Below are 13,362 nucleotides of genomic sequence, written 5' to 3'. Positions count from 1 at the left end.
CAGCTTTGAATACCATTTCTGACATCTTCCTCAGTGAAGACTGAAGCAAAGAATGCATTTAATCTCTCCGCTATGGCTTTATTTTCCCTGATTGCCCCTTTTATCCCTCGATCATCTAGCGGTTCAACCGATTTTTTTTGCAGGCTTATTGCTTTTAATATATATGAAAACATTTTTACTATGTATTTTTGCCTCCAACACAATCTTTTTTTCAAAGTCCCTCTTTGCCTTCCTTATCAGCGCTTTGCATTTGACATGACATTCCTTATGCTGTTTTTTTTAAATTATTTTCAGTCAGTTCCTTCTTCCATTTTATGAAGGATTTTCTTTTAGCTCTAATAGCTTCCTTCACCTCACTTTTTAACCATGTCGGCTGTCGTTTGGTCTTCCTTTCTCTTTTTTTAATACACGGAATATATTTGGCCTGGGCTTCCAGGATGGTATTTTTGAACAGCATCCACGCCTAATGTAAAATTAAGTCCTTTGCAGCTGCTCCTCTAAGTTTTTTTTCCCACTGTTTTTCTTATTTTATTGTAGTCTTTGGATTTCCTTTGTGTACTTACTCCAAAGCAGATATCAAATCTGATCATATTATGATCACTGTTCAAGCGGTCCCAGCACCATTATCTCCTGCACCAGATCATGCGCTCCACTAAGGACTAGGTCTAGAATTTTTCCTCCTCTTGTTGTCTCCTGTACTAGCTGTTGCATAAAGCAGTCCTTGATTTCATCAAGGAATTTTACCGCCCTAGCATGCCTTGATGTTACATTTAACCAGTCAATATCTAATTGAAATCACCCATTATTATTGTGTTCCACACTTGGTTAGCCTCCCTAATTTCCAATGTTTTTTCTACATTTCTAGCAACTTCCTGATTGGATACCTATTGGTGTCACTCATACTTCTAAGTTAGAGAACACAATCAAGCTGGTATGCACCAATTAATATTAAACATTTGAGTAGAGTGGAGGAGTGGCCTAGTGGTTAGGGTGGTGGACTTTGGTGCTGGGGAACTGAGTTTGATTCCCACTTCAGGCACAGGCAGCTCCTTGTGACTCTGGGCAAGTCACTTAACCCTCCATTGCCCCATGTAAGCCGCATTGAGCCTGCCATGAGTGGGAAAGCGCGGGGTACAAATGTAACAAAAATAAAATAGATACTATTGGAGATTCTACATGGAATGTTGCTACTGTTGGATATTCTACATGGAATGTTGCTATTCCACTAGCAACATTCCATGTAGAAGGCTACGCAGGCTTCTGTTTCTGTGAGTCTGACGTCCTGCACATTGGTGATCTGCAAGGGCCGACTTCTAGTGGAATAGCAACATTCCATGTAGAATCTCAAATAGTAGCAACAGTGGAGGAGTGGCCTAGTGGTTAGGGTGGTGGACTTTGGTCCTGGGGAACTGAGTTCGATTCCCGGCACAGGCAGCTCCTTGTGACTCTGGCCAAGTCACTTAACCCTCCATTGCCCACCGCATAGAGCCTGCCATGAGTGGGAAAAGCGCGGGGTACAAATGTAAAAAAAAAAAAACCAAACCATCACTGATTTGTCCCAAAGGAAACAGTCTGTATGCATCTCAGAAATTCTGAAAGGGGGTTCTCTTCTATAGGTCAGAAGCTGTTAAGGGAGTGCAGGTAGCCAGGGTTACTCTTATCAGTCAGAAGCTGTGTGGAGACCAGCAGGGGGCGACTCTTCTGTTAGTAGTAGTATACATGCAGTGTAATGTTTCATTTGATTTTGCAGTCTTTGGAAACTGTGGTATCTTTTACGGGAGACATATACTTGAGCTAGCACACCTCACTGGCTTCATGACCTTGTAAAAAAAAAAACAAATCTCTTGTCCACCCCTACCTTTCCAATGACACACATGCTTATTTTTTCATTGTCAGTAATTAGTTTATTCTGTTTGTTCATCTTTTGAAATAAAAACATTTTTTCCCTCTTTAACAAACAAAATTGTAGCACATTAACATACTTCTGTCCTTGTTCATAACATACTGGGGTTTGTGGCGGCATTACAAAACATGTATGAAAAAGATACATTTTATAATAAGTTAGTCATTGCCTTTATTGTTCAAGTCAGTTGTTGCAAACAGGAAATATGAGGATGGCATGTCAGTGATTTATTTAACTTTTTTCTTAAGAAGCATTTTATCGACAATTCCTATGCAATGCTGAAGTTCATTTGGTTTAATTCTATTTTCTGTTCTTTCTCTAAATACCCTTGGTTCTTCCTCTCCCCTAGACCCATCTTGGATTTTGTTACCTGATATTTCTCTTTCCATTCCTTCCCCACTGAATATCCAACCCAGTTATCCAAGAGGGGCCAGAGAATTGGAAGTTATTTCACTCCTGCATAGAGAACCTGCCTCCAGGTGATCTGATAATTGCCCCAAGAAACATAACAGCAGAGAGCAGGGAAATTTTATAAAAATAATTGAATTGGGGTCATCTCTCTAAGCATTTCCCTAGTTGACAAAGCCAACCACCCTCCGCCCCAGCCTCCTCACTTTTTATTTTTTTGCCTTATTTGTAAGCCAGAGCTTCTCAAACTTACCCTGATGATTCCATAGCCAGTAGAAACATCAGCATATCTACCCACACTGACCATACATGACAAATTTGGATATGTTGAGGGGCAGTCTAAGCCAATGGTGGCAATCTTGGGCCTCGTAGGCCACAACCCGTTTGGGTTTTTTAGGATTTTCCCAATGAAATGGAGGTGAAATCCTGAAAACCCAACTGAGTTGCAGTCCTGGAGGACTGAGGTTGCTCACCCCTGATCAAACTTATCTTCCGCATATTCATTGTATAGCTATCCTGAAAATGTGCCTGTCTGTGTAGTCACTGGGACAGGTTTGGGAAGCGTTGCTGTAAACTCTTTTGTGCAAGGTGGCATAGGGTGCTAATCATTCCTGGTGCACACACTGTTGACTCAACTTTGATATTAACTGTTCTACAGGAAATATAGACCAGCTATACAACCAGGAAAACAGCTTCTTACCAAAGAAAGCCAAACATCCATTATTGACCTGACAAATAAAAATAAAGGCAGTTGATGACCACCAGGTAACTTCATTTTTCAAGACAGGCCATACAATCTTGCTCTTGCCCCATAATGGAATGCGTAGCTCTGAAGGAACCAGCTAGAACTACCCTGACAAGCAGGCACTGGTTGCGTGGTAACAAAAACCAGGCCCAGAACTTAAATAAAACTGGAAGCATTTGATCACCCCCAGTGATTGGGGTGCAGCAAGAAAAAAAAATTATCCTTGTGGTATCTGAGCGGGTGACATTACCGGCAGCTCTCTTATTGCTAACACATGACATTTCTGTGCAAAGTATAGCTAAAGAAAAACAACAGTACCTGGAACATGGTTGATAGATCCACCCACCTCTATTCAAATGGCAAAGGTCACAGGGTAGTTGGGAAATATGGTTCTCCCCATCATCTCCAAATTAACACACAGTACACCCAGTGTACCTTATAGTTTCAAGATCTTTCACAAGGCAAAATCAGTGATACAGAAAATGCTCTTGTTCCCACGCCCTACAATTTTTACCTAAAACCATCCTTCGTTATCACATCTAGTAAAGCAACATCTCTCTCATTGAGTGCTCGTGTCAGTGTATTTCAACATAAAAGCAAAAAGGCACAGCGGAGACAAAAAGGATGATGACAAAAACTCTAATGAACTCAGAGTTCACATCAAAAGTTTATTGCTAAAACCTGGACTCGACACGAGTCGTGTTTCAGCCGCTCAGGCCTGCCTCAGGAGTCCCTGTAATTTATATATATGTGGCAATTTCGAAACGGTTCCTCAGAATTGTATATTAGAATGGAATACCAATTCAAAGATAAACTTGACTTGAATGTACGTCGCCAAACACTGACGAACACCATCACAAGACGTCAAAAAATTACAGGGACTCCTGAGGCAGGCCTGAGCGGCCGAAACACGACTCATGTCGAGTCCAGGTTTTAGCAATAAACTTTTGATGTGAACTCTGAGATCATTAGAGTTTTTTTGTCATCATCTTTTTTTGTCTCCTTCGCTGTGAGTTTTTGCTTTGCTTGACCTGCGCGGAGGTTTTTTTTTTTGTTCTTCTGTATTTGTTGCTTTTAGCATAAAAGGACACAAATTTCAGTTTTGTTCAGTTACAAACCTCAATCCTCCCACCACCCCTAGTTCCTGGAGAGCTCTTGGTGCTGGTTTGTGAGGGATGTCCCACTAAAGAAACAAACCATTTCAGCCATAGTCTGTAGGAATATACAAAATAGAAATCACCATCTAGTATCCATCCTTCCATCCAATAGTAGCACAACCTGCACTATAATGAACACATTGAGACAGTACCAACATCCTACTCCTGTTAAATACAAAACTAAGAGAATAAAATCTAAGACCCCTGGTCTTTTCTTACACAGATAAAAAGGAGGGTGGTGACCATGGAGTTGGAGACAGAGGAGTGTAACAGAAGGAGTTACCTTCCACCTAAAACTGTCATGTCTCCGTGGCACCTGTTTTCCCAGAAGAGAAACTTCCCTCCATTAGGCAGAGAAATTGTCCATGAAAACATCTGAGGTGCAGCCCAAAGCATGGACAATTTAAATACGTGAGGCAGAGCCTAGACTGAAGGTCAATAGGAGTGTGTGAGAAACAACCCAACTATGTGTCAAAAGAGTGTGTAAGGCATGGCCACACTGAAAGTCAGTTTATGAGGTACAGTCCACAGTGTATGTGGGCATGTGTTCAACCCAACAGGAGGAATATGGAGGCACAACCAAGATATAGGTTAACCTCACTGTGTGCAACCAAAATATAGGTATGTGTACGAAGCATAGCCAAGATGTAAGTCATTGACGGAATGAAGCATAGCCCAAACCGTGGGTGAAGGGGGATATGAGAGGCATCTGAACCTACCTACACGGAAGGAATAAAGTTGTGGGACAGCACTCTGAATAGAGACAGTGAAGGCTCCCCCCCCCCCCATTGCTTTTTTGTTAAAAATCCGAATCACAAACATCTGTGGTTTTTCTCATTCCACACACATTGAAAACACAATCCTGTTCTCTCGTGTCTTTAAACCAAGAAAGGTGCCAATAATAAGTGTAGCTTGACTTTACTGAACGGGCTGTGGAAGACATCAATGGATCATGTTAAGTTTTTCCCCAAAAAGAGGCAAAAAGGAGGTCAGGCAAAAAAAAAAAAAAGGAAAATCTGAGTTGATCGTTCTTGCATCCATCCTCAGCAGTGCAGTTCTGATGCTTATTTCTGCCATGCCTAAATTTGATCCGTTTTTTTTAGCCTCGGGTCAGCAGAACCAAGGCAGGTGCCTCTTCATTCCCCCTCTTCATCAAAACAACGGAAACATGTTTATTCCATCCATATCTGCCTTCAGTACCTGAAACACTATACTGTGTCTACTGCTGTGGACAGTTCCAAGTTCCCTCCCCCTTTACATCTACCATCGCTAGAAACGGATGTGTAGGACTAAGAAAAAATGGAAGACAACATAATGTCCAAATAATGGAAATCATTTTCAAAATCAGTACCTTCCACTGAATTTTAAGAAGTCTCTCCCCAATTTTTGCCACAGAAAAAGTTTTGGTGGGGGGATACAGAAAACTTTGAAACTCAGTATATAATTTTTTATGTTTTTTTTTTTTTTAAATCCTGAAGCCAATTTCTTGCAGCACCTCAGAAGTCATTGATTGGGGACTTCGTCCTGCTCACAAGCACAGTGCAGAACATAAAAGGAAGGGGCTGCAGATTGGAGTTTTCCCTCCTCCTCCTCCACTCTGACTACAGGAAGTGCCTAGTCATTAAATTTTTTAATTAATTGATATCTACTGGAAACCGAAGAATTGCTAAAGGCAGTGTTTCAATCCAAAGAGAAGCAGTTTTTTTTTTTTTGCCACAAGAGTGAACCATAAACTGCTGTAGGCGAGTTTTACATACTGAAAGATTTTAAGTTTCCCATTATAGAACAGTCTAAGCCAATCCAGGTTTAATTACACTTTTCTTGTAAAAGTATGGTTTATGGCTTATCTGTTTGGAGTAAAAGCCAGAATGGCTCAAAGGGAATCTTTCCTCAAGGAAAATTATTTCCTGTTTGGTCTTATTCACTTCCACAACTTGCCCTTCCCTGCTGCAAATTGTGATATATTCCCCAACTGACCTCAGATTTAGACTCCCAGAGGCAGCTGAGAGCGCAGAATTTTTTAAAGGATAATAAATTTGCCCTGGCTGCAGTGTCTCACCTTGGCACCCGAAGATGTACAAAGACCCTCCACAATCACCGTTAAAGCAAACATGACTCCCCATTTGGCTGCTGTTTCTGACCTATGGTTTTGCTCATTAGTGACAGAAACACCACCAATAGGAAATCAAAAAGCCTTGTTACACAAGAGTTTTCTGTAATCCATTTGTCAACTCATAGGAGGTGGAGAGAATAGGGAGCTGCAGACCATCTTACTACTGCCATACAGCAGTATAAGGTGCCTGGAGTTGATAGTGCTGGGGAGAAACACCTGCATCCACCCCACCTTAAAGGTCTGTGCAGGTGACAGGAGTGAGCCCATGAATCATTAATGTAGGCCCCAGGTCCTTTGTCAGGATGTCCAACTGCTCCAGGTAGCGCACATACTGAGAGGTGTCCGCAGGTGGCCTGGGCAGGTAGAGGAAGCGCACAGCTGCAACCCCACCTTGCCGCAACACCAGCTCATTGACAGCATGCAGGTATTCATCTGATATCCGCATAACATTCATGTTGACAAAGGCCTCCCCCTGCCCCTCAGGACACAGCTGCTTCTGCAAGTGAAGGGCCACCACCTGGTCCCAGGGCACAATCTTGATGGTGGCCCTGATGCGGAGCTTGGTCAGCAGCTCTCTAAGTTTTTCCTCTTTGCGGATCCAGCCCTTATCGCCAGACTCAATGCAAAGGAAGATACGCAGGCGGGCAGACTTCCAGGAGGCTACCATGGTCAGGATGCAGGCCATCTGCAGGAGGAAGAGGCTGCAGATATCCACATAGCTGGTACTATCCGGCCGCAGGAGGTTGAGAGGCCAGACATCTATGCATTGTTTGTCCGGCTGCCTTTTGGCAAAAAGTTCCTTCTTGTCCAGCAGGAAGAAATAGCGGGCCAGACAGACATTCTTCTGCATTTTGATGGCATCTGAGATAATAGCGACATACTCAGAAGGTGCCAAGGCTTTGCGGCTTTCCCTACCTCGGACAGGGGAAAAATGAGCCTGCAGAGAAGTGATATCTACTCCGAAGTGGTCATTCTCCTGGCCCATGCCAAAGGCTGGGTCCTGAAGAAAATAATCCTCTGGTTCACTGTCATCATAGAAACCCAAGACCAGGGTATTTGGTTTCATGCCACCTGTGTAATAAAAACCATCAAAATGGTTAGGAAATACATTCAATGATTCTCTCTTCAACTTTAGCTATTATGAACTTTTAGATTGCTATTGGTCTATTTTATTTTGCTCTACAGAAAATGGAGGGAAACCTCCATGAAAACAGAGGCATCATTGCTATACCAGCTGGTGCCCATATTGCATTGAATCCACTGCCTTACATACTGGTAGGGCTTACCTAGGCCTGTGATACGCAACAGGTGCTGAGTCCCTTGCCGGACCGATGGAGACAGGGTGAGGTCCACAAAAGCCTTCACATTGACCTTGTCCACTAGGCTTAGCCAAAAGGTATAGTGTGGTTGGACAGGATCAGAGGGCATACAGTCTGCCAGAAACAAATGAAGAGCTGACCAGTTAGAATGACCAATTATTTTCCCCACATCCCGACCCCATCTCTTTATCCTTCCGATTTTGATTTAGTTCACACCTTTTCAGTAGTAGCTCAATGCATGTTACATTCAGGTACAGTAGATACTATCTCGCTACTATTCCTGCACCTCCTCTTCTCCCCCTCAATTCATCTTTTTCCACCTCATTTCCTCCTCACTTTCCCATCCTTATTACATCTGTTTCCCTTTGCCTTTCCCCTACTTACCCAACCTCTTCACCTTTCCCTTTTCTATATCATCTGTCCTTCCCTACATTTCCTTTCTTAACTCAATGCCCCTTTATCACTTTGCTCCTGCTTCATCTCTCATCACGTTCCATATTACTCCTCCGGTTCCATCTCCCCATTTGATCTTTTCCTCAACTCATCACATTTCTCTCCCACCTGCATTTCACCTCATTTTAGTCCTACTTCATCCATATCTCAAACTCCTCACACACCATGCTACAGCACAGAGTGGAGGACTAGTCTAGTGCTTACAGTAAAGAACTAAGAACCAGAGAAGCCAGGTTTTAAATCTGACTGCTGCCCCTTGTAACCTTGGGCAGGGCACCTCATTACATTATATTACATTACAATATACTTCTATACTGCTGATACCTTCAGGTTCTTAGCGGTTTACAATAAAACCAAGAGTGTCTCTTGGGAAACAAAAAAAAACCCAGAATCTTATTCAAGAACTAATTTTAACAAACTTCTTAAAAAGATAGGTTTTTACATTTTTCTTGAATAAGGAAAGATAACTGAGCAGAAAAACAAATATTAAAATCACTCCAGGACCTCGATACTTGAACTGCCTCCGGACAGGGAAATACTTATAGTACCTGAGAGTAAGTCACCCTGAGCTAGTACTGAAAAGGCATTAGCTAAAGCAAAAAAAAAAAACCCCAATGTACCCACATTTTACAATGTGTTAGGCCCAGCAGGGACAATGCAACTCCCAGACTCACCAAGGTCCCCAATCTCCACATGTCCCAGCACGTACAAGCCACCCTTTTTAAGGTCATTGATGAACTTGATGAGTTGGCAACTGGTCCTCGGGTTGGAGACCATGAGCAAAATCTGTGGTCTCCAAAACTTAACATGTTCCTTACGGATGTCCAGGAGCAGCAGATACTTCCGGACCTGGTAAAGAAAACAGGAGGAACAGATAAAAGACTTTAGGAAGGGAAACTCACTGGCCTCCTCCCTGAATTTCAAGACATCTCTGCCACTACTAGTCTTAATATTTAGCTCACAATCAAATAAAAATACAAAACAGTCTTTTAGCCCACATATACCGCAAGATTCAATGCCGATAACAATACAGAAGCAGCCAATCAATAGTCAGGAATTACAGAACATGCTTGTGAGAAACCAGAATTGTACAAAATGTAAGTGTCTTGACTTAGGTCTTTAAACATTTTCTAAATCCATGATAGGAACCTATTTTCCTTATCATAGTTGGTACAGAATTCCAGATACGAACAATTTGATAAAGGAGAGAAGAATAAAAAGCTCTTTTCGGATTAGAAAAAGAGAATTAAAGAGTTTCTAGAAGATCTATGGATTTCCTTCTCCAAAGAACATATGATGCAGCTTAAATAAGATACAGCTAAGCCAAACAGTATTCTATAAGCCAAGGTACAGATCTTAAACTCTGTTCGTGCCATGACTGGAAGCCAATGTAAGGACCTCAATAGTGGCATAACTATCAAAATGGTGGGCAGAAGAACAAAATAAAAATCAGCCTAGCAGCAGTATTTTGGTACCATCTCCAATGTTGTCAACAGCAGCTTAGTGCTACCAATATAAAACAAATTGCAATAATCCAATTTTGAAACCAGTATATTCTGGACCACTAGTTGAAAAACCTGAGAAATCAAGCAAATTTCTGATTCTGTACAATTACATTGAGCAATAAGACGAACTATACTTTTTAAAAAGGAGTTCTTAATTCAATCTCATCACTAGGCTCAAAATTGACCGAGAATCTGTCCGCAGAGCTACCTGTGTCTTCATATATTCTAAATTGATCATAAACCAAAGATTGTATATTCAAATTAATTTGAGTCCTCATCGTATTATTTTATTTACATTTGTACCCCGCACTTTCCCACTCATGGCAGGCTCAATGCGGCTTACACGGGGCAATGGAGGGTTAAGCGACTTGCCCAGAGTCACAAGGAGCTGCCTGTGCCTGAAGTGGGAATCGAACTCAGTTCCTCAGTTCCCCAGGACCAAAGTCCACCACCCTAACCACTAGGCCACTCCTCCACTGTTGCTACTATTGGAGATTCTACATGGAATGTTGCTACTATTGGAGATTCGGAATGTTGCTACTATTGGAGATTCTACATGGAATGTTGCTATTCCACTAGCAACATTCCATGTAGAAGTCGGCCCTTGCAGATCACCAATGTGGCCGTACAGGCTTCTGCTTCTGTGAGTCTGACGTCCTGCACGTCAGACTCACAGAAACAGAAGCCTGCGCAGTCTTCTACATGGAATGTTGCTAGTGGAATAGCAACATTCCATGTAGAATCTCCAATAGTAGCAACATTCCATGTAGAATCTCCAATATTCCATGTAGAATCTCCAATAGTAGCAACATTCCATGCAGAATCTCCAATAGTATCTATTTTATTTTTGTTACATTTGTACCCTGCGCTTTCCCACTCATGGCAGGCTCAATGCGGCTTACATGGGGCAATGGAGGGTTAAGTGACTTGCCCAGAGTCACAAGGAGCTGCCTGTGCCTGAAGTGGGACTCAAACTCATTTCCCCAGGACCAGAGTCCACCACCCTAACCACTAGGCCACTCCTTGCCAGGTACTTGAGACCTGGATTGACCACTATTGGAAACTGAATACTGGGCTTGATGGACCTTCAGCCTGTCCCAGTATGGCAACGCTTATGCATGCATTGCAAACTACCTAAATCTACACGTTAGTTAAGGCGGTATAGTAAATATTTTCTAAATAAATAAATAAAAAATGTATAATCTTTTCCAGCTCAACTCTCAATATCTCTGTCTCACCTGGTGGAAGATAAGGGCCTGGCTGATGTAGCCCCAGCTGCTGGTGGCGGAACGAAAGTGGATAAAGCCCAGGAGGATGACCATGATGACAATACTACCCGAGGCATAGGCTGGATTAATAAGGAACATCATGACGAAGCAGCTGACAATGCCAAGGAGACAGGTGTGCCAGCTGAAGACCTGGAAGGTGGGCCTGGCATCATTAAATAAAATACACCATCATTAAATAAAACACAGATTATAGTTCTAGCATTCAAACAATATGAAGCCTACTTACAACCATTTTAAAAAGGGAGGGGGGGTATAGGTGGGGCAGTCACAGTCACTTGGTTGTTCCAAGTTGCTGGTACTCTGTTTTATCTATATTGATTTTCAACACAAAGGTACTCTAGTATTACTTGACACTAACCTTTAATGAGTAATAATAGATACCCATACACTATCCACAACCTAATATGGTTTCCTTAGGAACTCACTCATACAGGCCTTTCACACCGTATTATTACTCATTAAAGGTTAGCGTTAAGTAATACTAGAGTACCTTTGTGTTGAAGTTTGTATAAATTGTACTCTAATATAAGCGATTTTCCACTGAGTAAAATAGATTTTTATCTATATTGATGCCAAGTCTCTCTGTTAAATCCATACTGTACTGATGCTGATGTTGCTTATATAAATTAATTGCTAAGATAACTATGCTTTGTATTTTTGAAATGAGAATGTGTTAGGTAAACTATGTTCAGAATTAACAATATTCAATAAAGACTTCTAAAAATTTAAAAAGAAAAGATAACTATGCTTTGGCGGTGTACCTAATAAACTAACTTAATGCATTCAAATACCAGGGCTGTCACTGAACTTTACTAAAACAACCAGGATTCTTAAGCTCTTCATAGGGAATGAAAAGAAAGCCAGGCTAAATTAGAGCACATTACAGCTACCAGCAGAAAATGGAGGCCTAGCTTGCCCCACATTTAAACTGTACCACATGGCCTACTATTACAAAACATCAATAAAGAAAAAACATTTGCCCATGAGTGCATGGAGGGTACAAATGAGAAGAAAAGATCTCAATTTCTAATGTCCCTCAGCAGCTTAGCCGATACCTTGCTGTGCTAAGAGTTTCAATCAGCAGCGTAGCCAGACCTGCCATTTTGGGCGGGCCCCGCATTAACCTGGGTGGGCTGTTCCCAACCCCACCCCTACACAGTAATTTTAAAATATTCCCTCCCTCCCCCCCCCCCCGGCATTTTCTTCTGTCTCCCTCGGCCTACCTTGGCAGCGCTTTCTCCCTTCGCCATCCCCTCCCTCTCTTCTGACGGCTCGCCCCGTCCGCGTGGTCTGTTTATTTTTAGTCCTTGAAGCGCCGTTCTCCAGCACCGCACCGGCGATTCCGATAGCCTTTTGCCAGCATGCGTCGTCGGGAATGGGGCCTCTCAGGCGCGTCCTGAGGTGGGATGCGCCTAAGGAGAAGCCCCGCCCCCGACGATGCACGCTGGCAGAAGGCTATCGGAATCGCCGGTGCGGTCCTGGAGGGAGAACGGCGCTTCAAGGACTAAAATTAAACAGACCACGCGGATGGGGAGAGCCAGCAGAAGAGGCAGGAAAAGATGGCTTGGTTTGGGGCTTGTTAGGGTGGGCGCTGGGCGGGCCTGAAGGAAAAGTGGCTGGGCCTGGGCCCGTCCAAGCCCGCCCGTGGCTACGCCCCTGGTTTCAATCATGAGTTTTTATGACTTACAGTTGAAATTTCTAGCAAGTTATCAGCTAAGTTGCTGAAGAACATTAGAAGTTCTGAGATCTTTTCTCCTTATTTGTGTCTTTCATTCATGCATGGGCAAAATGTTTTTTTCTTTATCAACTGTTGTGTCATTTTGCTTTGCTCTATTTGGTGTCCTGCTATAAAAAATCATTACATATTACTTTTAACACACCACCAATGGATCACTGGATACAACTAGAGGGAATCTTCCCAAGAAAGAAATCCATTTTCAGCAAACCTTGAGAAGGCAAACACCCACAAACCCTACAACACTGATTACCCGTTACTCACATCAGTGCCATAGAAACTAAACATCCAAAGAATCCTCTCTCAATAACAAAATTGTGTCCTTTAATCAATTTACAGCACCAGAATACACAGCCTGGGTCACAAAGCTCGACAGGGCAAAGGCCCCACTCACGAAGCAGACAAATCATTCATGCCCACGGGTTATCACAAAATCTAACCCAACCAAACCTGAATCAAAGGCCTGTCTTTCAAAATGGACTGTTCAGTGCCCAAGGACGGTTACAATGTGACCAGCTAGATCGATTACAACAGACAAAGAACCGAGTATGATTACAATGATCTGATCCAGCTAGATCCAGACTGGAAGATTCATGAAATCCTTGGAAGAGAGACATTGCTACATCATACCAGTCCACTTTGGAGCCTTTCTGTTTACTTTCAAGCTGATGTATAAGAATATCAGGATGATTAGTCAATAATCATCCAATCTCCATCTCTTGTTTTGATGATCCT

General features: G+C 42.5%; 1 protein-coding gene across 1 annotated transcript in view; it reads right to left on the bottom strand.

The window, feature by feature from the left end:
- Window positions 1–6,278: 6,278 nt before the first annotated feature.
- SLC12A9 (solute carrier family 12 member 9) overlaps window positions 6,279–13,362 on the bottom strand; it is a 52,044-nt gene continuing 44,960 nt past the window's right edge. Inside the window, exons 11-14 of the mRNA XM_030187140.1 lie at window positions 10,842–11,034; window positions 8,773–8,947; window positions 7,613–7,759; window positions 6,279–7,397 (exon numbers count right to left, since the gene is read on the bottom strand). Coding sequence (XP_030043000.1) covers window positions 6,559–7,397; window positions 7,613–7,759; window positions 8,773–8,947; window positions 10,842–11,034 — 1,354 coding nt within the window. The 3' untranslated portion in view covers window positions 6,279–6,558. The remainder of the gene's footprint in view (window positions 7,398–7,612; window positions 7,760–8,772; window positions 8,948–10,841; window positions 11,035–13,362) is intronic.

The sequence above is a fragment of the Microcaecilia unicolor genome, chromosome 14 (genome assembly GCF_901765095.1).
Source record: "Microcaecilia unicolor chromosome 14, aMicUni1.1, whole genome shotgun sequence".
In the NCBI taxonomy this organism is placed as follows: Eukaryota; Metazoa; Chordata; class Amphibia; order Gymnophiona; family Siphonopidae; genus Microcaecilia; species Microcaecilia unicolor.
Note: the sequence above shows the minus strand (reverse complement) of the source record. Positions and strands in the feature narration are given on the sequence as shown.